The sequence below is a fragment of the Equus przewalskii genome, chromosome 8, assembly GCF_037783145.1.
Source record: "Equus przewalskii isolate Varuska chromosome 8, EquPr2, whole genome shotgun sequence".
NCBI classification, from domain to species: Eukaryota; Metazoa; Chordata; class Mammalia; order Perissodactyla; family Equidae; genus Equus; species Equus przewalskii.
Genome location: NC_091838.1, coordinates 32,752,486 through 32,774,770, shown reverse-complemented (window position 1 = coordinate 32,774,770; position 22,285 = coordinate 32,752,486). Strand labels below are relative to the sequence as shown.

Sequence of the window (22,285 nt, the reverse complement as noted above, 5' to 3'; positions counted from 1 at the left end):
AAAACCTTGACTATCTTGATGGGAGATAACAGCAGGAAGAGTGTATGTTAGACAGTTAAAGAAGGATTAACCAATACAGTTAAGACACTACAGGTGCTCCCGAATTTCACTGTACTCAGAACACATGGTGCTGTTATTTCAGCACTAACTTTTATTTTACCTTTCCGCCATTTTTTTCTTTTAAATTTGGTTTAATGGTAAAAGAGTCTCCTTTTTGGTCAGAAAACTCTAAAATACTCTAACACGTGCTGTTAGAACTCACAGCCATGCTCTGTGCTCCTGAGGAATCTTGGCTCCTGGGACCTTCCTGCCACTGTCACCATTGTGCATAGTGGTGATTTCTCAGGTCTCCCAAGTGCTACAAAAGTCGGTAGGCAACATCACAGAGAGGCTTCTAACATACCATCTATTCTAACACTTTACTTATTATCATGCCCCAAAGGCTTTAGATTGTGGGCTACATGATGACCCTGAAGCTACACAGTCCTTAATGTCACCTGTCCGTGTTACAACTCTCTCCAGAGACTCCCCTGTCAAGCTGGGGAAATAAATGTCAGTCTTTACCTCCTTTTATTTTCTCTACCTTATTAATGAGACAACGTTGAAACTTCTTGGACAAAAATGTGCATGTGGCTTAGAGATTGAGGCAGTTGTATGTCTCCACAATTCAAATCTATGTCTTTATTTGATGTCTTTCTGGGAGGCCAAATGCCAGGTATGATGTAGTGCACATTGAGGAGGGTTCCCTTCTCAAAGAATTCCTGAAATCCCAAAGAATAAGAAAAAATATTAATTCAATAAAAATGAAGTAAATGTTTTAGTAGATTTAAATTATTGTAAATATGATTTGTCTGTTTTAATTCATTTTCTTTTCAGATTTTGTCTAATTTTCTTCCTAGTATTGCTGTTTTTTTTCACCTTAAGAAAATTTTTGATTTGCATTATTAGACCTTTCTTACAAAATCCGAAACTCTCCTTTGAAAGTCATAATTATTATTTTTAAAATCATGTCCAAAGATTCTAGACCTTCACTTTGGGACATAGTCATCCAAAAAGAGTTTTTGCATCAATTACATTGAGATTTAATATAGGAATCGCACTTTTATCTTCATAGACAAACCCATCCTTTAGATTCCTAAAATCCCATCATTTTATAACAGTTTTACCATGAAAAAGTGTAGACCAAAATTACTTAAAAATCCACGCTAATTCTAAATAAGTAAAATAATAAAACAAAACCCAGAACCAAGGCCCTCTGAGCACAGAATAGACTAGCGCCAGTGCTGCTCGTGGTGAAGCAGGTGTCTTGTGGAAAGGAGGTGCCACACGCTGACTTTCTTGCTCCCATTATCCCATCCTCTGGTTTAGATGAACTATTTGTCCTCAGTTCCTAAAACTGAAAGAAATTCTTTTTAATGCCTGGGAAGTGTGCCCATCCCTGGATCACAGCTTGTTTCTCTGCTTTCTTGTTTCGTGTTATAGTTATTCTTTCATGGCAGTTAGCAAATTTAGTAGGATTAAATGCATAACGGAACCAGGATATGACGAGATGAAATTTGGAGGCATGACGTGCAGACGTTTATACCTGGTGCAGCCCTCTGTTGTCTTTAAATGACATTTCACATACCAGCCTCTCCTCCAGAACCTCGAAGGAGAGAGAAATGCCTGCCAAGCTTTCTCCTCAGAAATTTAGTCATGACCCACTTCTAGGGCTCTCAGTCTTCAAGGAAGCCTTACTCATTTAAGTCAGTTTTACTCTTGTGTTACTTTTTAGATTCATTCTCATATCTGCTATAACTTTGGATCTTTTTTGACAATTTTTTAGGATTCTTCCTACCTGTTATCATTGCTTTGTCTTCATTGATTAAAAAATCTCTCAGAAGCCACAAACTTGTGCGGTTTTTCCCTTGTATTGGTTTTTGTTTCTGTTTGCCCCTCAGTAAAATGTCAAGCTCTTCTATTTATATTTTTAAAATTCCAAAAGGTCATTCTCCAAAAGAACGACAAAGAAAACCTTGAATTTTCCACTTAGAATCACATATTTCTGTCTGTTCTCAGTCTGAAAATGCTTCCCTTGAAGCTCTCAGATTCATCAGGCGAGCTGGTATATATATTCTCAATTTCCCTACAGGATTCCCTTGTTAGTATTGATGGTGCATGTGGGTCTGGTTTTCTACAGTTTGTACCCCCGTTCCTATTGGCATTTTCTGGCTCTTGCTCATAGCTTTGCTGCTCCTGCCTCCCTTCCTTCCTTTCCCTCACACCTCTTTTGCCCTCTGACTCTTCTGGAAGACTCTTCTTTCAAATGCTCATTTCTCTCCTCTGGGCCCTCCCAATACTTAACCATTTCTAAAAATAACTTCAGGGTCTCCACAACTACATCGCTAATAATTGCCAAAGTTTTGCATGATAGGATCCAACATTCTGGTATTTTTGCTTCATTCTTCTTTTAAGAATTATCATAAGGATAATCACCTTAAAGCAAATCACCTTCTTGACCTTGTGAGGCTTTTCTTTATTTTTCATATCTTTTAAAATGCAATAACATACACTTGCATAGCATTAAATCATGCCTCTGGTCATCGTCATGTAAAAAATCACCTTTTAGAAAACAGTTGTTTTTAATACCATTACTAGAAAAATATTTTATGGAGTATTTTCCAACAGACACAGCTTTTCTTACATAAACAGCAAGTTATCCATGTCCTTTAAGGAAATGCTTGTGATCAAAGTGATTTCTATATGGAAGCTTTAATTTTGCAGCAATCAAAAATGAAGTTATAATTATTATTACCATTAAAATGTTATCATTTATGAACAATAATTGCTAATATTTATTATCTGCTCTTTTAGTGCCAGATTCTCAGCTTAGTACTTTATATTTTGTTTCCTTTGCTCTTTTCTATGCAGCAAAATAGATAGCTATTGTAATCCCTCCACAGACAATGAGATTAAGTATTAAGAGGTTAAATAATTTACCCATAGTTGTAAGTGGCAGAGCTGGGCCTCAACCCCATGTAAAGCTCATGACAAAATCTTTACTCTTAATAACTATGCTCTATAGCTACAAAACATAGAATAAATTATCTCTAAGCTTATTACTTGGGAACACACATAATGTTTCCTCTCTAAATTATTCACACTCTGGTTTGTTTAAAACTGAAATAAATGGATGAAAATGTCCTCAGTTTCTTTATATCAAGGGTAGGGTATTAATTGTATCAAATTTATTAAATAAAAATATGTGTCTTCATAGTAGCTGTAATAAATTCCCACTTTTTAATTTATTAGAGATTTCAGGGCAAAGGTCTTTAAAAATCATGTAGCATATTAAATATGTTGATATAAGTACATACACACATTCACATATATTTTTTATTCTGTCTTCCTGTTCTTTGTTCTTGAGTCTGATTCACTTGTTTTCATCAGAGACAACATGGATATTACCTTTCCACTAGGAAGAGAGGGGCATACTGGGCAGGTAATAAAGCTTAGTTGGAAGATTATGGATTGGTCCCAAGAATCACTTAAAACCAGTGACCAATTATGTTTTGAAAGACCACTATTTTTTTTAATTAAATAGTTTATTGAGATATAATTCACATACCATATAATTTATCCATTTAAAGTGTACAATTCAATGATTTTTATTATATTCAAAGATGTTTGCAACCATCCCTACAGTCAATTTTAGAACATTTTCATCAACTCAAGAAAAAACCCATATCCTTTAGCAATCACCCCTTTATCTCCTTGTCCTCCTGCATTAGCTCTAAGCAACCACAAGTCTTCTCTCTGTCTCATAGATTTCCCTATTTCAGACTTTCATATGAAGGCAATCATACAATGTGTGGGAAAGACTATTAATTTTTGCCAAAACCAAACTAAGTGATTCTGGCTGCTAAGTATAGGCTTCGAACGGATAAGGATAGTTGTCCCTATTCTTTCAGGGGATCTGCCTTACCTGCCTCTCCTATACCTGTTCACTGGGCTCTTAACCCTCATTGCTGTGTTGTTATTAGCTGTTTACAAGTATTTTCCTTAAGCTAAGTGGATATATATTGGTGGAGTCTATGCCCCTTTCTTTTCCAGAGCCAATAAAAACGCTGAATTAAAAAAACTTATTTGGCAAGAATCTCAATGCTCTAAAAACATTCTGGGTTTGATTTGGCAGAATTTCACAGTTATACTGGTAAAATCATTGTATAGAGTCCTACTCAAAATGCTTTAGATGGGACTTTATATCCTGGTTCCTACAAAGCTAGCTATGAAAAATCAATTATGCTTTGTAAAAAGACTGTGACAAAATTGAATGGTATATGTTTTAGTATTTTCTGGGATGCACGTTAGAATGTCACCTCTCTTTCCCTAATCTTGATTTTATACCAGAACAACCAAGCTCAATTAACTCATGATCCCGAGCCACACACCCTGGCCTAGGGATAGTTTTGGGAGAAGATGGTAAAGGAAACCCTGCCCTGACCTCAGGTCCTTTACACTCCAGTGGGAAAGTAGATATTGATCACATTGTGATGTATCTAAATGTAAATCACAATCCTCATGCAGTGCTACAAAAGTGAATTCCTTCATATCAGGAGATGCTGATGAAGGGGACATGTGCTGAAATCCTGAATATGAGTAGGAGTTGACCAGGTTAAGAGTAAAAGGAAAAAGCACTCCAGGCAGAGGGGACAGTATAAGTTGATGTCCTTTAGCGCTCAAAGGATGAAGGTGCAGGATGAAGCTGCAGAGGGAGGCTGAGGCCATAGGACGGAGGTTGTTAAGGATTTTGGTTTTCGTTATAAGTGTAACAACAAACCTATCACCTCTTTTAAAGTGAATCATATTATTTGATTCCTTCCTGGAAAATCTTGAATTTTCCCATATAGATCCAGAATGACATCTAATTAACTTTAATAGAGCTGGACTCCTTTCACATTTCATACAATAAATGAAAGTCTTATGATTTTAAGTTCCAAATTTATCTCCTGAATTTTGTCTTAAAATTTGCTACCTAATTAATAAAGTCATTTTCTGAAGTTGATTTAAACATTCTCTCAGAGCTCCTGATTGTCGGTGTCACAATCCAATGTACACATCAGGATAGATGCGGAGAGGGCTGATGGCCACTCTGAGTTTATTATAACCAGCATTTCAATATATACATAGCTTACATCTGTTAAACATACACAGGTGTTCTGGATGAAGTAATTAGCGAATGCCAAGAATTCTTAGTGATTTCTCAAGAAGCCCTCCCTCAGCCTCTGTTTTGATATTATCATGTTATTGCTGTGCTCATATATTTTCATCTCAGAGCATGCAAGGTCTCCTAGGCAATGCCCCTCCTGCTCCCGATATGGATATCATGTCTCCATCTGTGCCCCCAGACGACGACTGGGCCTCTCTTAGGTTGCCCTGCCCTGGAGGTCTTACCTGTCATTGGCTGACCGGCCTTCTCACCTCTCAGTCACAGTTTGTTGGCAAGCCTTTTCCAGTGATTATTAACCCTTCCTGTGTCAGGGGTGGCTACACTGATGTCTGATTATAAAGCTCCAGAAATCAAATAACCACCTTGGGACTAAACCATTCAAATTTTAAGAGAAATTTTACATAAACAAGAAAAATATTGACAAAATAAGGGTTGGTTATATCTTGTCTTTAGCAGATAGTTGTTAAATCTCAGTCCTGAGGGAAGAATAGGATTAATGAGTTTACCCTCCGAAAATTGCTATATCAAAATCCTTTTCTCTAGACAGACCCCAGGGAGAGGTTTCCCACTGTCCTCCATGGTAACGTGCATTACAACATAAACACTAAGAAAGTCTTTGGATTCAGTAGTGCCACGAGAGAAAACTGTGACAAGCACAAACGGCTGAAGGAGAACACTCTGATGACAGCCACACAGATAAGAGTGACATAACAATGTGTTCTCTGCCCCAAAGTATCTGAACCTCAATGTCTGGATGATTTTGTTTCCTCATTTTATACTACCTAAGCTTGATCAGTGGATGATTCCTTTTAGTTAATCAGCTTTTTCTTCTGAGAAATAGAGATGCATTCTTAAATCCTTTCTAATTTACAGGTATCTCTAGAAATATCAGTGACCATGGGTATTTGATTTCATTGTACACCTTCTTAGCTTCTACTTAAAATCACTCTGCAATGTATTTTAAAGAATAAAATAATTTTAGACATGGAAAAGCCTTAGACTTCATTTATTTATTTGCTTAGTCATTCAACAAATATTTCAAACATAAAAAAGAAAGGCATTATTCTGTGCACAGGGATTACATCAATGTACAAAATGTAGGGGAGGAAGACATTTCCTCTACCCACTCTAGGTCCTTCTGGTCAGACTACAAATTAAATTGACATGAGACAGAATAACAGAAGAAAATTAAAAAAAGCTTTATAACACATATACATAGGAGAGACTCATGAAAACTGAGTAACTCACCAAAATGGTGGAGGTTCTCATCTTAAATACCATCTTCAGCTAGAAAGGAAGATGTTGGGGGTGGGAGGAGTCAGTTATGGGAGATTACAAGAAAAGTACAGTAAACAAGAGTAAAGTTACTATGCAGATTTAAGTCCTTGCCTTCCACATTGATAAGAGTTTTTAGAGATAAGGTCATCTCCCTCTTCCTGGTACAGAAAAGGAGACACCTTTACAGGTGGAGATTTCCCTTACAAATGCAAAAGTCTCTTACAAAGGGTAACTTCTACTTTTCAGAGTTTCTCTCATGTCTGCAGTTTTTAAAAGTAACCAGCTCAAAACAATCTTCATGCCAAAGAGACACATCTTGGGGAGGCCAATTCCAATCCCTCACAAAACAGAAATTACCAAAAACATCCAGTGCCCCCATGGCACTTACATTCTATTTAGGGATGGATGCAGGAGAAGGAAAATAAATAATGAATGTAAGAAGTGAATAAAGATACTAGGAGGTTAGAAGCTGCTAAGTATAAAGGGGAAAGAATAGAAGAGAATATAGGAGAATGGGAATGTAGACTCCCAGCTAGTAAATTTTAAGTATCTTAGAATGAATTTTTCTTAATAGACCACTTTCCTGCTCTCTAATTTTGTTCATAAATCTTAATCCATAGACTGCATTAGGATAATAGTGACCTTTTACTCAGTGTTTCCTGTGTGCTAACTAAGCACTCATTCCCACCGCACTGTCAGTCACAAATCACTATCCCTTTGATCAGGATTAGTGCTCATTAGGGATGCCCAGAATAAAAGGCAAAAGCAGAGTTAGGAGCCACTGTAGCTGATGCCAGAGACTCTCTTCCAAGATAGTGAGGGTGGGTGGTTGGGAAACGGTGAGAAGAGGAAATGAGTGGTGTGTTTAAATTGCAACCTGAGGAAGACAGTTTTCAACGTTTTGTTTATCATGGTTCTTAATAGTCCAGAAATAGAAAGGACTACTTGCCAAGAAAAAGTTAAAAACTACTACTTTTCTTAACAACTATTGTCTATCTTGTATTTAAGTGTATTGACAATTCTGAGTTAAAAAGGGACATTCATGGAAAAACATCTATTCTAAAATAATTTTTGTGGGGCCAGCCTGGTGGCACAGTGGTTAAGTTCGCATGTTCTACTTCGGCGGCCCGGGGCTTGCTGCTTCAGATCCTGGGTGCAGACATGGCAGCACTCGGCAAGCCATGCTGTGGTAGGCATCCCACATATAAAGTGGAGGAAGATGGGCACAGATGTTAGCTCAGGGCCAGTCTTCCTCAACAAAAAGAGGAAGATTGGCAGCAAATGTTAGCTCAGGGCTAATCTTGCTCAAAAAAATAAATAAATAAAATAAAAAACAGAAATTTAAAAAATAAAATAAATAAAATAATTTTTGTCTTTGAAAAAACAAAAGGCTTAGGAGATATACTTATTTTGAAGATAGAGAAACCCCAGTGAAATTTAGATTATCTTGCCAACTATCCTATGTTAAAAGTGCTACCCATCTTTTTTAAGTAACATTTTATGCACTTATTTGATTTATTTAATGAAGAAATTAATACAGGATTTGATTATCTTTACTGCACTTGATTTTTCAACTATTACTTTCAACTTTCTCAAATCTGTAATATAGATATAGAATGTTTATGAAGTTATTTCAGGGATTTATCTTATTTCCTTCTACATAAGTTTAGCTTACTTCTTTTCTTTTCTTTTTTCATTCTCATTTGGTCAGTTAGACATCATGTTACTGCAATATTTTTGCCAGTTTATTTTATTCTGTTAATTGCTTAGTATGTGCTTTCACACGAAGAGGAATCTCATACTAATTAAGGAAATGCAGTTGACCCTTCCCCCATCAAGCATATCCACACTCCAATTTTTTGTATCCATTTGTGCAGGTGAAGATCTCTCTAGTCAGTTCGCATCCAAAGAGGTCCGTGCTTGGTCACCAGCACAGAACAACTTAGCCAGATAATAAAAATGCATAATTATTGGATATTTGGAATCCTAAATAAGAATTTCTACAATGGACAGCACTGCTACACATAGGAGACAATGCTTATTTAAGGCATTACCAATCTGTATTTGAAAAATGAAAACTTTCAAAGTCAACTATATTAATTCTTGGAGGAAGTTCTAAACAGGTAGATAAGTTCCTTGGGAACATTATCTACTTGGTAAAGAAATTCCACAAATTTATCTAAATTCTATCTGGCATCTATTAACATACTATTCATACCCTGTATGGTTTCCTACCTAAAAGCTGCATTTTTATTTTTTGATATTAAAAAGCACAAAATATGATTTTCTTCTTTCAGGGGGGAGCAGAACATAACATTCCAGTTGTTATTTCAAAAATCTCCAAGGAACAAAGAGGTAAGGTATTAAGAGAGTTATGTAGTAGCCATTCCTTTGTAAGCCATTGTTATTGAAGAATAAGATGATATTTAATAATCATGCACTAGTATGTGATTGACTAGCTCTTGGTTCCTCATGGCCTGGCAGTAGGTGGTTGAGTCTGATTCCTGAGTCTATACCCTTTGTTACTCCAGGTGAGGGCTTCTCTCACAGGAGAGCAAGGATGAACAACAACAGAGCATGCAACTTGTATAAATTAGAGACAGCATAACTTTTCACTATTTTCATTAGACAAACAAATGTACAAACAAAACTAATGATAAGTCACATGAAATATAGGCAATTCCAGATATATATATTTTTCACTTCTCAAGTGCAATTTAACTCAGACTTTCATATGAAATTTCATTGGGAAAAACACTGAAGATGTAAAATAACTATTTCAATGACTGAAATCAGTCAGACAATGAAATGTTAAAAAGAAATTTGGAGATGATTCCATAGCTGATGGGTGCAATGTCTAGAGCTAAACTTTTTCATAGATATATTAAAATTATAAGTAATGAGAAAATTTAGTCATCCATCCAGAAAAGTGACTACTATTTGGCAACTGTAAGACTTGAGACAGTATAATTAAATAGAAATATTTCAGCACGTGTTTCAATATTTAGGCTGAATCATATAATAGTTTTTGCATTTGTATTCCTGTGGATCTTTTAAGGTGCTATTCATATGAAATCTTTAACATTTTCCTTTTATCATTTTTGACTTTATTAATTAAAAAAACTTTGTATGAAGAAAATAGTCAATGCATAATCACCTGTCCTTTTCCATTCACAGCGGAACTTTCAGGGTTACTCTTTATTGGGGATGCAATTCTACAGGTATGCATTTTACCACTATTTTCTGTGTGCAACCAAAACATAAAGTCAGTTCACAATATACCACACGAAACTATGCTCTTCTTTTTGTTTCAGATAAATGGAATTAATGTGAGAAAATGCAGACATGAAGAAGTGGTAAGTTTTCTTTAACATTTTCCTAATATCATGATTTTCCCCATGTGCAAATGAGGTTTTAATGCATTGCTAAAAACTCTTCATTTTATTTTTTAGGAAGATATGACATTGGTCCAGTGTGCTATTAGATTTTCAAATGATCTCTTAATTGATTTTTTTTTTTTCCTACTAGAAGTGGATCAGTGAGGATTCTAGTTTATCTGGTTTTGAATACATTGCTCCTCTGTTAAAAGCTATTTGGAGAACAGTGTTCTGATATATTTACATATTTCAAGTCTCAAAGAGGCAACCTCAAGTGTCTGTGAAAAGCCACAGTTCCACAAGTAGTGATATTAGAGAGGGTTCTCAATTGTGAGCAGTTGGAATAGCTAACCAAGTTTTGTTAGTATTCATTATTTGTCTTTGTTGTCTCAAAAGTCTTACTTGGCCCATCCTATTGCCACACTGTGGTGAAGATCATGTAAAATAGAAGTATTTCAAGTCTCACTTTTACTACAAATATGCACAAAGTACGACTTTAGAACAGGTTTTTAGACAAATGACAGAACACACGGTACAAAGCACGTGTTCTGCAGATTCACATGTACATTTTAAATAGAGCTGTGTAAGCAAAGATATTTTAACTTTAGTCATTTTTCAAAAGCACAAAATGATTTTTAACTCATCATGCAGGGAGTGAAAACAAGAGTATTCTCTTTTAAAACCACATGCTGTTAGATGGAATTGTATTTGCAATTTGCTCTTCAGAGGCAGGCAGCATGCTTAGACAAACTATGATGCAGCTTTGATTAAACAGATTAGTGTGGTATGAAAGATCAGAATGTGGTAATAATGCCACTTCTTAATGGTGTTCATTCTGTTTCAAAGAAAGGGAATTTAGGATTGTAGTGCAAATTATATGTGGTCCTTCACAAAAAAACTTTTATTTTTTTGAGAGGCTTAGGCTTATCAGCTTTGAAATACAGGTACTAATCTTATTTAGTTCCAATCTTTTATTTTCCAAAAGTGATTAGATGCTTTGGTTCTCACTGCTAATTACCTTAGCTGACAGATTTACACCTTAATGGGACTGAGATATCAATTAAATGTTTAAGAATGGGCTTACATAGGCACAGAAAGGCATAAGAATCTCAAATGATGTAGATAGCCTTAAAATAGCATGCTGATACACCACATTCCTTACTCTAAGTCAATGATTCACAGAGTTCCAAATTCAGAAGCAAATTGGAGAGGTGTACCAACATGTTGTTTGTGCATGGAACTTTTCTTTTATTCACCTACACTATTTGTTGACATTGTTAGAAATTCTGCATTCGGCCCCTGATCAGCTTCATTCTTACGAAGGCTTCAACAGTATAGCTGTTACTTCTGTGTTGGAGTTATGACGTTTGATCTAGGTGGAAGGGGAAACCCATGTTGTCTGCTCTAACCACTGAGTAGAATTGTTGATGGAATTCTTTAGCCAAATGCCTAGAATTAGATCATCAAAGTGTTTGCCTCTATGTTTATCATGTTACCAGTCTGAGCATACAAGTCAATTCTGTGCTTCACTCACTCTGGTCTGGGAACTCTTCTTCCTAGAATATTGCTAATGACGAGAAGCCCCCAAAGTTTCTTCATTAAGAAAGACTAGAAAGAGCATTGCTTTGCATGTGACATGGTAGGAAGATAGCAAGGCTCTGAGTATAGCGGGCTTTAATGCTCAGAAACAATTGTATACAAACCCTGGCTCAACCACGTACTAACATTGTAATTTCAGGCAAATTAACTTATCTTTTCTGTCTCTCTCTTATTCATTTGTAAAAATGAACTAGTAATAACTTTTATAAGGATTGAATGAGAGTAATGTATATGGAACTCCTAGGAGAGATCTGACAATTAAGAAAAATTATATATTAATTTATGCCTACAGATAATATTGCTTCACATGCTAGCACTCTTCCCCTATTTACCTCCAGTGGCCATTGCTATGTCAATGTTGGACAGTGTCTTGTTGAGATCCCTGCTGGTCTCTGGGAGTTTCCCATGCAGAGAGATAACTAATGATGCTGCTGCTTCACATCCCAAGCTCCCTTCACCACTTCCAGCTAGAAATCTATGTGGGCAACCCTGACTCTGGTGGCAGGGCCTTTTGAAAACAGAGGGTTCCTGCTCATTTAGCAGGTGTCTCTTTTTATTTTTGGTGTGGATGTGTTTTGTAGTCCATAAGTTGTGCTCCCCAGGGACCAAAAGTCCCTAATGTACCAACTTATTTTTCAATGAAAGCTAGATCTATTGCCACTGCCGATTTGAAGATTAACTCTACTTTCTTTACCTTACCATTGAACCCTAGACACGTTAAGCTGATTGTCATAGCTCTGTATAGCTATCCATATTTTCTTTTGCTTAACAGGTAAACTGATCACATGTCAAAATCTTCTGAGTGTCATCTGTGTGAAATGCACTGAGACTGAGTCCTTTGTGTGATGAGAAAGAATATGCAAATAACTTTGTCTCTAAACTTATTGCTATTGAGCATCATTTCTTTAGAGTTTAATAGTTAAGAGAGTATACACACAAATTATTAGGAAAGGGCAATATAAAAGAATGTTGATTTACAATGGCCTTCAAAATATAACGGTGAGGGGACCGGCCCCAGGGCCGAGTGGTTAAGTTCGTGCTCTCTGCTTCGGCGGCCCAGGGTTTCCTGGCCCAGGGTTTCGCCGGTTCAGATCCTGGGTGCAGACATGGCACTGCTTGTCAGGCCATGTTGAGGCGGCATCCCAGATGCCACAACTAGAAGGACCCATAACTAAAATATACAACTATGTGCTGGGGGAATTTGGGGAGAAAAAAATATACATATAACAATGGTGATCTATCTATACTCATGAGGAATAAAGGGAAACAAGATTTAACTGTAGCGGAAAAGATAGCATCCTGATTCTGCAACCAAGATTGCTGGAAATGGGAATGTATTAGTATAATTGAAATTTCCATCTAATAATGCTTTAAAAATAGGATAGCTCATTACCAAGCAAAGCAGGATGGATGCCTAAATCATTCCAGAGTTTTCCTTCTACGAGATCATTTCTGGTTTCAGGCTTGAGACTTATGAGTCCTAAAAGAAAAGGTTCACCTCGGGGCCTGGCCCCGTGGCCGAGTTGTTAAGTTCGTGCACTCCACTGCAGGCTGCCCAGTGTTTCCTTGGATCGAATTCTGGGCACGGACATGGCACTGCTCATCAAACCACGCTGAGGCAGCATCCCAGATGCCACAACTAGAAGGACCCACAACGAAGAATATACAACTATGTACCGGGGGGCTTTGGGGAGAAAAAGGAAAAAAGAAAAAAATCTTTAAAAAAAAAAAAAAGGTTCACCTGCTTTTGGTTTTTATAGTTTTATTGATAGAAAATATTGGATAACCAGGAATGCAAATAACTGTCATCTTAATTCTGAATTTGTGATTTTGAACCAAACTCTAAAAAACTTAGAGGAGAATGAGTAGTTCAAATTGTGTCAGTTAAAGTGATACATTCATGCAATGAAAAAAATTTTGATAAAACTAATACAAATGTTGATTAATAGCAATTTAATTGTTCTGATATATGTTTAACCTAATTTAAAATTTCCATTGTGATAAAAAGAACATATTCTTTGTTCACTTAAACAGAAAACAACATTACAAGGGTTATATCATATCATCTGAAAATGAGACATTAATTTATATATTGAAATAGTTCAGGAGGTTTTATGAGTTACCAAGGAACATATTTAGGATGTGATTTGCGAACACAAATCATTTTAGATCTTGGCAAAAAAAACTTAAATGTTGTTGAGTTACAAATCATGTTTTACCTAACTGCGAACAATTCTCGATTTGTTCTCAGTTTGGGAATAAGTTTCGAGGGCTCACTGAGTAATAATTTCCTTACAAGTTCTAATCATATTGCACCATTTTTCTTTGAATTAACTACTACCAAGGAAAGCTATATATGAAATCATTTAACTTTTACTCCTTCTCTCCGGTTTGGGAAATGTCAAATGCAAAGAAAAAAGGTATGAAATATTGTTTATGCTATCTCTGATTTTGAAAAAAATCCAGGATTTGCTTCTTTACATACTTAGATTTTCTTTAACATCCTCAGGAATTCCTTTTCTGCTGGACCCACAAGTCTGTCCCCTTATTAGTTTATGAACATAGACAGCACAGGTGACGCTTTAATCAAATGTATGCTCTTTACTCCTAGCTACTTGTCCTCATCAAATCCTTGTTTGTTGTCTTATGTAGCTCAAGTACCGAATTTTGCAGCTCCCTTAATAATGAGACAAAGCAAAGCCTGATAAACCAATTAGTTAGTGGGGCCTCAACCAATTTTCGTCCAGAGGAATCGACACGGAGGCTACAAGTAGACCATGTCTTATGGAGAGAAGAAAGAGACTGATGAGGTAGAGATGGGCATGCTGATATTCCCTTCATACCTCCAGAAGACTCTTCTCAGTCACTCTCCTGCTCTCCAGGTTAAATAAGGAGGGGTGGTTTGTGTTATACAGATTATACAATTTTCACATAGCTGACATTTTATTTTCAAAATAATCAAACTGAAAGGAAAGGAGAAGAAAGTATGTGAGAATGGAATTTTGAAGACCTGCATTAAAGGTTTTGTTACAGACACTTTCCAGCTGTTTGATGTTCGTAAAAGTCCTAAATCTCTCTGATCCTCATTTTCGTTAGCAGAAAGATGAAGAGCTTGAAATAGATCACTCAGTGTCTTTTCTAGCTCAAATGAACAATTGTTTTATTTTAAAAGAACACACACTTTTCCTGTAAACTATACATTACAAATAGTGAACTCTAATGGACCTAATTATGGGCCTTAGTTAATAACAATGTGTGAATATGGGCTCATCAATTGTAACAAATTACTACAGTTGAGCAAGATTTTAATAATAGGAGATACTCTCTGTGAGAGAGGATAGGGAGAGAACTTACTGTACAATTTTTCTGTAAGCCTAAAAGCATTCTAAAAAATAAAGTCTCTTAAAATTGGCAAAAGGCACACCCATGTTTTTGTGCACTTTCTCATGCGTGAGTGGATATATGTCAAAATCATGGTGTTAACAAAAAAGGAGATGTATAGAAAAATCAAGGAAATGGAGAAGAAATACTGAGAACTGTCATAATTCCTCAGATACGTTTTTTTCTTTCGGACACCCATAACTCCAGTGGATTCACGTCTGAGTCTCCAGGAGACAGCTCATTAGGGGAGGGAAAACTTAAGAAAAATGTTTTCAAGAAAATGCCTTTAAAATATCAGAATACAAGGAATGATGTGTTGCTACTTCTACGAAAATGCTTGTCAGAACACTTTTCTCACACAATGCAGTGAAAAAAGTGGTACCCAATAGAAGCAGCCACAATACCTAGCAGAAGCAGTAATGCTTGTTAGGGTCTGCCATAACTAAGAGAATTTAACAGAGGTGACCAGAAAGGAAGAAAGAAAACAAGAATAGCACATTCAACATACTGAAAGACTAGTTTCTTAGCACATGGACACACCCAGAAACCAAGGGATAGATTATTTCTTGTGGAGGTTGAGATTCTGTAATTTTTTGGGGAGTATAAAATGAATGAGGCAAGGATTGTGCATTCATCTGTCACTCTCAAAGTGGGTAGTTCTCATTAATGAAGAAAAAATAGCATGAATCCTTCAGATTGTGAAAACTTCACTATAATCCTGTGGATAGTGGGAAGCTTTCTAGAATTCACATCTAGACCTGGGATTTATTGAAGTCTCACCAAGAGGCTTCTGGAGTTACATGTTCTGAAGTAATTCTGAGACATCTCAGGATGCTATAAGCTACTACTGAAGGAAATCTGGGCAATAGACATGATTCTTTGGATCAGAGATCAGGGCATCAGAAAGAGGAAACACTCAAGATTTAAATAAAGATTCAAATATCTGTGGTCACCCAGATAGGGAGTGACGCTTTGGATGACTTTAAGCTAGAAAGATATCCCATGTATGTATGCTTACATATATATATATATATATATTTTATTTTTTTTTTTTTTTTGAGGAAGATTAGCCCTAACTACTGCCAGTCCTCTTTTTTGCTGAGGAAGCCTGGCCCTGAGCTAACATCGTGCCTCTCTTCCTCCACTTTATACATAGGATGCCTACCACAGCATGGCGTGCCAAGCGGTGCCATATCTGCACCCGGGATCCGAACCGGTGAACCCCCGGCCGCCGAGAAGCGGAACGTGTGAACTTAACCGCTGTGCCACAGGGCCAGCCCCGTATGCTTATTTTTAAGAATGTCTGGGAGCCCTAAAGAAGCTACTATAGAACTGTGCTATAGAAATTATCATATCTGGGGCCGGCCCAGTGGCACAGGAGTTAAATTCTCATGTTCCGCTTCTCGGCAGCTGGGGGTTCACAGGTTCGGATCCCAGGTACAGACATGGCACCACTTGGCAAAAGCCATGCTGTGGTAAGCGTCCCAAGTATAAAGCAGAGGAAGATGGGCATGGATGTTAGCTCAGGGCCAGTCTTCCTCAGCAAAAAGAGGAGGATTGGCAGTAGTTAGCTCAGGGCTAATCTTCCTCAAAAAAAAAAAAAAAGAAATTATCATATCTTTTCTCAATAGTATCAATGGTGTGTATGTAAACAAACTCCTAGAAAATCTCCTTCAGTTCCTGGTTTTGGATACCAAATTGCATAGAAAAAGCATATTTGACCCTGTCAGGATTATCTATCAAAAGGCAAACCTAAGGTCTTCTGCTGTGATCTAAATGTCTGTGTCTCCCCAAAATTCATATGTTGAAATCCTAATGCCAATGTGATGGTATCAGAAACTGGGGCCACTGGGAGGTGCTTAGGTCATGAGTGTGGAGCTCTCATGAGTAGGATTTGTGGTCTTATAAAAGAGGCCCCGCAGAGCTCCCTAGCCACTTCCCTCATGTGAGGAAACAAGGAGAAGTCTTTGATCCTGAAGAGGGCCTTCACTTGACCATGCTGGCACCCTGATCTCAAACTTCTGGCCTCCAGGACTGTAAGAAATAAATTTCTTGTGTTTATAAGCTGCCCAGTTTGTAGTATTTTGTTTTTGCCGCCCAAAAGGACAAAGAAACCTTCCAAAGTAGTAAATGTGCAATCTTGAAACATGCCAATGCATAGATTTAAAGTTAAATGAGATGTTTTTACTTCTCTGCCCTCCTGACACTCTGTTATATGATAATAAACAGGGTGGTTGGTAAATTTTTTAAAAATCAAAAACGGGTTTTCATTTCAGTGAAAACTGTCCTGGAAGGGCTGAGAAAGTTGAAGCAAAAGCCAATGTCTAGCAAATATTCACATTACAGAACTGAGATAGGAATCAGAGCTGGCAGGGACATTAAAAGGGACATTTAACGAGAATAATCAAGAAGAGAAGATTGAATTCAATGAGAGACTCTCAGTATTCAGCCCAGGCACAGCAGAGGGCATGGGAGAGTTCTGCACTAAAATAAAGTGAGATATATATTCTGAACAATAAGTTTCTTTACCTTGGCCCTCCTTGCAACTCTCAACACCAGCAGACAGGGCTATTTTACCATTAGGAGAGGAGGTTAGAAGAGTCTTCATTAGTGAAATTGATCTAGGAGGAATAACCCACAAATAACACATTTGGGCTCTGCCACTCAGGCCGGGTTCCCATTGATAACTCTGCAGTAGAGCCCGGTGGTGGATAAACCATGCATCACTACCCAAAGCTGTCAATTTGATTTTCAGGGTCTTACTGTTAAATATTGACTGATACCAAAGGATCAGCAATATTTGAAGAAAATCATCCACATAAAAGGCAAAGGCTAAAACAGAGAGAGAGAAAAATTGAAGGAAACAAACAGCACAAGTTTCAGAAAAAAAGGACTTCATACTATAATATTTTTAGAGAGACAGCAGAAATTATTATATAAATAACACAGTGCCAGCATTTTATATAAAAGGAACGTGCAGAGAAGGAAAAAACCTCATGGATATTAAAACTTTAATAGCAATGTTGAACAAAACTATAGAATGTAGAAAGATTATAATGTTGGAAATTCTTTCAAAATGGAATAAAATAGCAAATGAGTAGGCAATAAGACAGAAAACAATATTAGAGATAGATATTCCACTAGAAATTCTGTCAGACCAATAGAATTTTCAGAAATAAAACCCATACATAAAAGGATTAGCTCTTATTTAAGAAATGATACAAGAAAAGTATCTAGATTTGAGGTATATGCTTTCAAACATAAACAAAATGCCAAGCAAAAGAAAATGAAAATTAAAAAAGCATGTCTACATGTCTATGCTTCTTATGAAGTGGTGTAATACTTTGATTTCAGTTTTCATTTCCCTAAAGGCAAAGAATATTGAACATCTTTGGACATGTTTATGATACTGCTATATATTCTTGATTAATTGGGTTATTTGACTTCCTATTGATTTTGAAGAGTTTGTTTTTGTATATTCTGGCTAAAAGTCAAATATATGATTTGCAAATATCTTTGCCAGTGGGTGGCTTGTCTCTCCAATTTCTTAATGGTATCTTTTGAAGCTCAAAGGTTTTGATTGTTACAAAGTCCAACTCATGGATATTTTCATTTTATCACTTGTGCTTTTGTTGTCCTGTCTAATAAATTTAAGAACATGAAGATTTACTGCCATGTTTTCTTCTAAGGGATTTATAGTTTTAATGATTACATTTAAGCATGTAATCAATTTTGAGTCAACTTTTGTGTAAGGTATGAAATAAGGTAATGTGGGTATGCAATTTTCCCAGCATCCTCTTTTGAAAAGATTATCCCTTCTCATTGAATTGCTTTGGCACTTTTGTTAAAAATGGATTGTCTGAATGTAGGACTTTAATTCTAGATTCTTAATTATGTTCCATTAATCTGTTTGCATATGCTTATGACAGTATCACAGTATTGATTATTGTAGCTTTGCAGTAAGCTGAGAAATTGAAAAGTATGTCTTCAAACTTTGTTCTTTCTATACCTGATTTTTAAACAAACTGTTTATGTTAAAACACTTTGATAGAAAATTGTTAACATAGTCTTGAGAGTTGTAATATACACTGCATGCGGTTTTCCCTATTATTGTCTTACATTATGAAAATACATTTCTTACAATGAATAAATCAATATTGATACATTATTGTTAACAAAAATCTATACTTCATTCAGATTTCTTTAGTTTTTACCTAATAACTTTTTCTGTTCCAGAATCTCATCCAGGAAACACATTGCATTTAGTAGTCATACCTCATTAGGCTCCTCTTGGTTGTGATAGTTTCTGGGACTCCTTTTTTGATAACCTTGACAATTTTGAGGAGTACTGGTCAAGTATTTTGTGGAATGTACATCAACTGGGATTTTTCTGATGTTTTCCTTGTGATTAGAGTGAGTTTATGTGTTTTGGGGAGGAAGATCACAGAGGCATGTGCCAGTCTCATCACATCATATCAAATGTACATGCGATCAACGTGACTTTATCACTATTGATAGTAACCTTGATCACCTGGCTGAGATAGTTTGTCACGTTTCTCCCCCTCTAAAGTTACATTTTGCTTCCTTTCCATGCTGTGGTCTTTGGAAGGAGGTCATTACGCAGAGCTCACATGTCAAGGAGAGTATGCTTTCCCTCCATAAGAGTGGACTATCTAAGTAAATTCTTTGGAATTCTGCTACATAGGAGATTTGTCTATTCATCTCAATTTATTTATTTATTCAATCATTTTAGTAGATCACTATGGATTCGTGGATGTTTATTTTGTACTTTAGGTTATAAACCAGTGCTACTTTATCTATTCTATTGCTCAAGTGGTCCCAGCTTTGGCTATTGGGTGCCAGCTCTTTCAGTGGACTTCAGTGTTGCTTTGAAATACTCTTGGGGATGATTTTTTTTTCTTGAGCCTTCCTTAGTTTCTGGCACTAAAAGATGTTTCAGGCTTGTCTCATGTATTTCCTGCTAGTCCAAGAATCAGTCATTTCTAGTGGAGGTCCTGCTTCCCTTTATTAGAGAATATATTAGAAACCAAAATCCAGTTTCTAGGTGTGTTCATTGTTGCTGGAGTAGCAGTGACTTCTAGGCCCTCTCGCCTGACAGAACAAGGAAATACACCTGTGTCTACAAACTTGTTCGTATGCACATATCTGTTTATACATGTTTCTATATGTAACCATCTGTCTATATTATGCTAAATATGAGTTTATATGGCTGCCTCCAAATTAATCCATTATTACATAGACCATTCTAGCCTCCTCCTCTTGCTTATCTGTAACCTACCACTCCAACAGGTGGTTACACCATCTGCCATCCATATATTAATTGTTCAAATCCAGTATGCATGTACAACAGTATCAGAATTGTTAACCCATTCACCAGTGGGAAAAACTTTATCAACTAGAGTAAAGATTTATATACAGTTCTTTTTTGCCTTTAGTTTTATGGATTTCATTCATTTCCAAAGTTATATAGGTTAGTACTGTTACCCCATCCCCTTCAGTGAGGTGTTTCATAGATTCGTAATAAAATTAGATTCTCTTGTCACATTCTGCATTCCATCATGATGTCCCTTCAACCTCCTAAATTTTTTTTTTAAAGATTTGCACACATTAGGTTTCACTCATGTTTTAGCTGTAAATTCTATGGGTATTGACAAGTGCATAGTATCATGCATCCACCATTACAGTGTCATATAAGATAGGTTCACTACCCTAAAAGATCATCAGTGCTTCATCTATCTCCCTCCTCTCCTCTTTCCCACACCATGGTCCTCTGGAAATGACCTTTTCACTGCTTATATAGTCTGCCTGTACCAGAATGTCATATAACTGGAATCATAGCAAGTGTAGCTTTTTCAGATTGGCTTCTTTCATGTAGCAAAGTGCATTTAAGCTTTATGCATGTCATTGTGGCTTGATAGCTCATTTCTTTTTAAGCACTGACTAATGCTCCAATAGAATATTTCACACAATGGAATATTAAACAACTGTACTACAGTTTGTTTATCCTTTTACCTATTGAAGGACGTTACGCTTGCTTCCAGTTTTTGGTGATTATGCCTAAAGCTAAAATAAATATTTTCATGCAGCTTTATATGTGGACATGTTTTCAAATCAATTGAGTATAAACTGGAAGGGCCATTGCTGGATTATATGGTAAGACTATAATTAGCTTTGTAAGAAATTGCCAAACTGTCTTCCAAAATGGCTGTACCATTTCGTACATCCACCAGTAACGAAAAAGAGTTGCCATTGCTCTGTATCCTCACCAGCAATTGGTATTGTCAGGTTTTTGGTTTTGATCCATGTTAACAAGTGTGAAGTGGTATCTTATTGCTATTTTAATTTACAATTCCTTAAAGACAAATGATGTTGAACATCTTTATTTACACCCTTTGTATTTTCTTTGGTGATATGTCTGTTCATACATTTTTACCATTTTTTAATTGGGTTGTTTGTTTTCTTATTGTTGAGTGTTGAGTTCTTTGTATATATTGGAGATTGCTATTTGTATGTATTGGATACAAAGTCAAATATTTATTTTAAAAATATTTTCTGTGGATTGTCTATGAGTTGCCTTTTCATTTCCTTAAATGTGTGTTTTGTGAACAAAAGTTTTTGATTTTAGTAAAGTCCAACTCATCAATTTTTTCTTTTATGAATTATGCTTTTCATGGTGCTTCTAAAAACTCATTGCCAAGCCCAAGTTCACTGGCTAATCTCCTTAGCTTTTTCTAGAAGTTTTATAGTGTTGAATTTTACATTTAGTTCTGTGATTGATTTTGAGTTAATTTTTTGGAAAGGAGTAAGATGTGCTTCTAAGTTAATTTTGTTTTTTCTGCGTACAAGACATACTCAATTGTTACGGCACATTTGTCAAAAAGACTATTTATTTCCATTGTATTGCCTTTGCTCCTTTGTTGATCCGTTGACTCTTTTAGTGTGAGTCTACTTCTGGTCTTTTTACTCTCTTCCGTTAATCAATATGTATATTCTTTGCCAATAGTATACTGTCTTGATTATTGCAGTTTTAGGTAAGTCTTGAAATCAGGAAGAGTACATCCTCTGATTTGTTCTTTTTCCTCAGTATTGTGTCAGTTATTCTGTCTTTTGCTTTTCCATATAAACTTTAGAACCTTTTTCAGGCATCTATAAGATAGACTTTAAGATTTTGGTGGCGGTTTCATTAAATTGATTATTAATTTGGGAAAATCGACAAGTAAACAATATTGAGTCATAATAACATGGGCATGAAATATCTTGTCTTCATTCTATCTTTAGAGTTTTGTAGTTTTGCACATATAATTCTATATTTATGCTGTTAGATTTAAGCATAACTATTTCAATTCTTTGATGTTATAGCAAAAGGTATTACTTTTCTAACTTCAAATTCCAACTTGTTAGTGCTGGTAAATGGGAAAGC

The 22,285-nt window shown here is 36.1% G+C and overlaps 1 protein-coding gene across 7 annotated transcripts in view; it reads left to right on the top strand.

Annotated features, from left to right (window-relative positions):
- The window catches only part of SNTG1 (syntrophin gamma 1), an 865,152-nt gene that overhangs the window by 578,110 nt on the left and 264,757 nt on the right, over positions 1 to 22,285 (top strand). For all 7 annotated transcript variants that reach the window (XR_011543069.1, XM_070630619.1, XM_070630623.1 and 4 more), the window contains 3 exons: positions 8,785 to 8,842; positions 9,665 to 9,708; positions 9,802 to 9,843. Coding sequence is in view for 6 of the 7 variants with exons in the window: in XM_070630619.1 (XP_070486720.1) it covers positions 8,785 to 8,842; positions 9,665 to 9,708; positions 9,802 to 9,843 (144 nt within the window). In the remaining variant the exon portion in view is untranslated. The remainder of the gene's footprint in view (positions 1 to 8,784; positions 8,843 to 9,664; positions 9,709 to 9,801; positions 9,844 to 22,285) is intronic.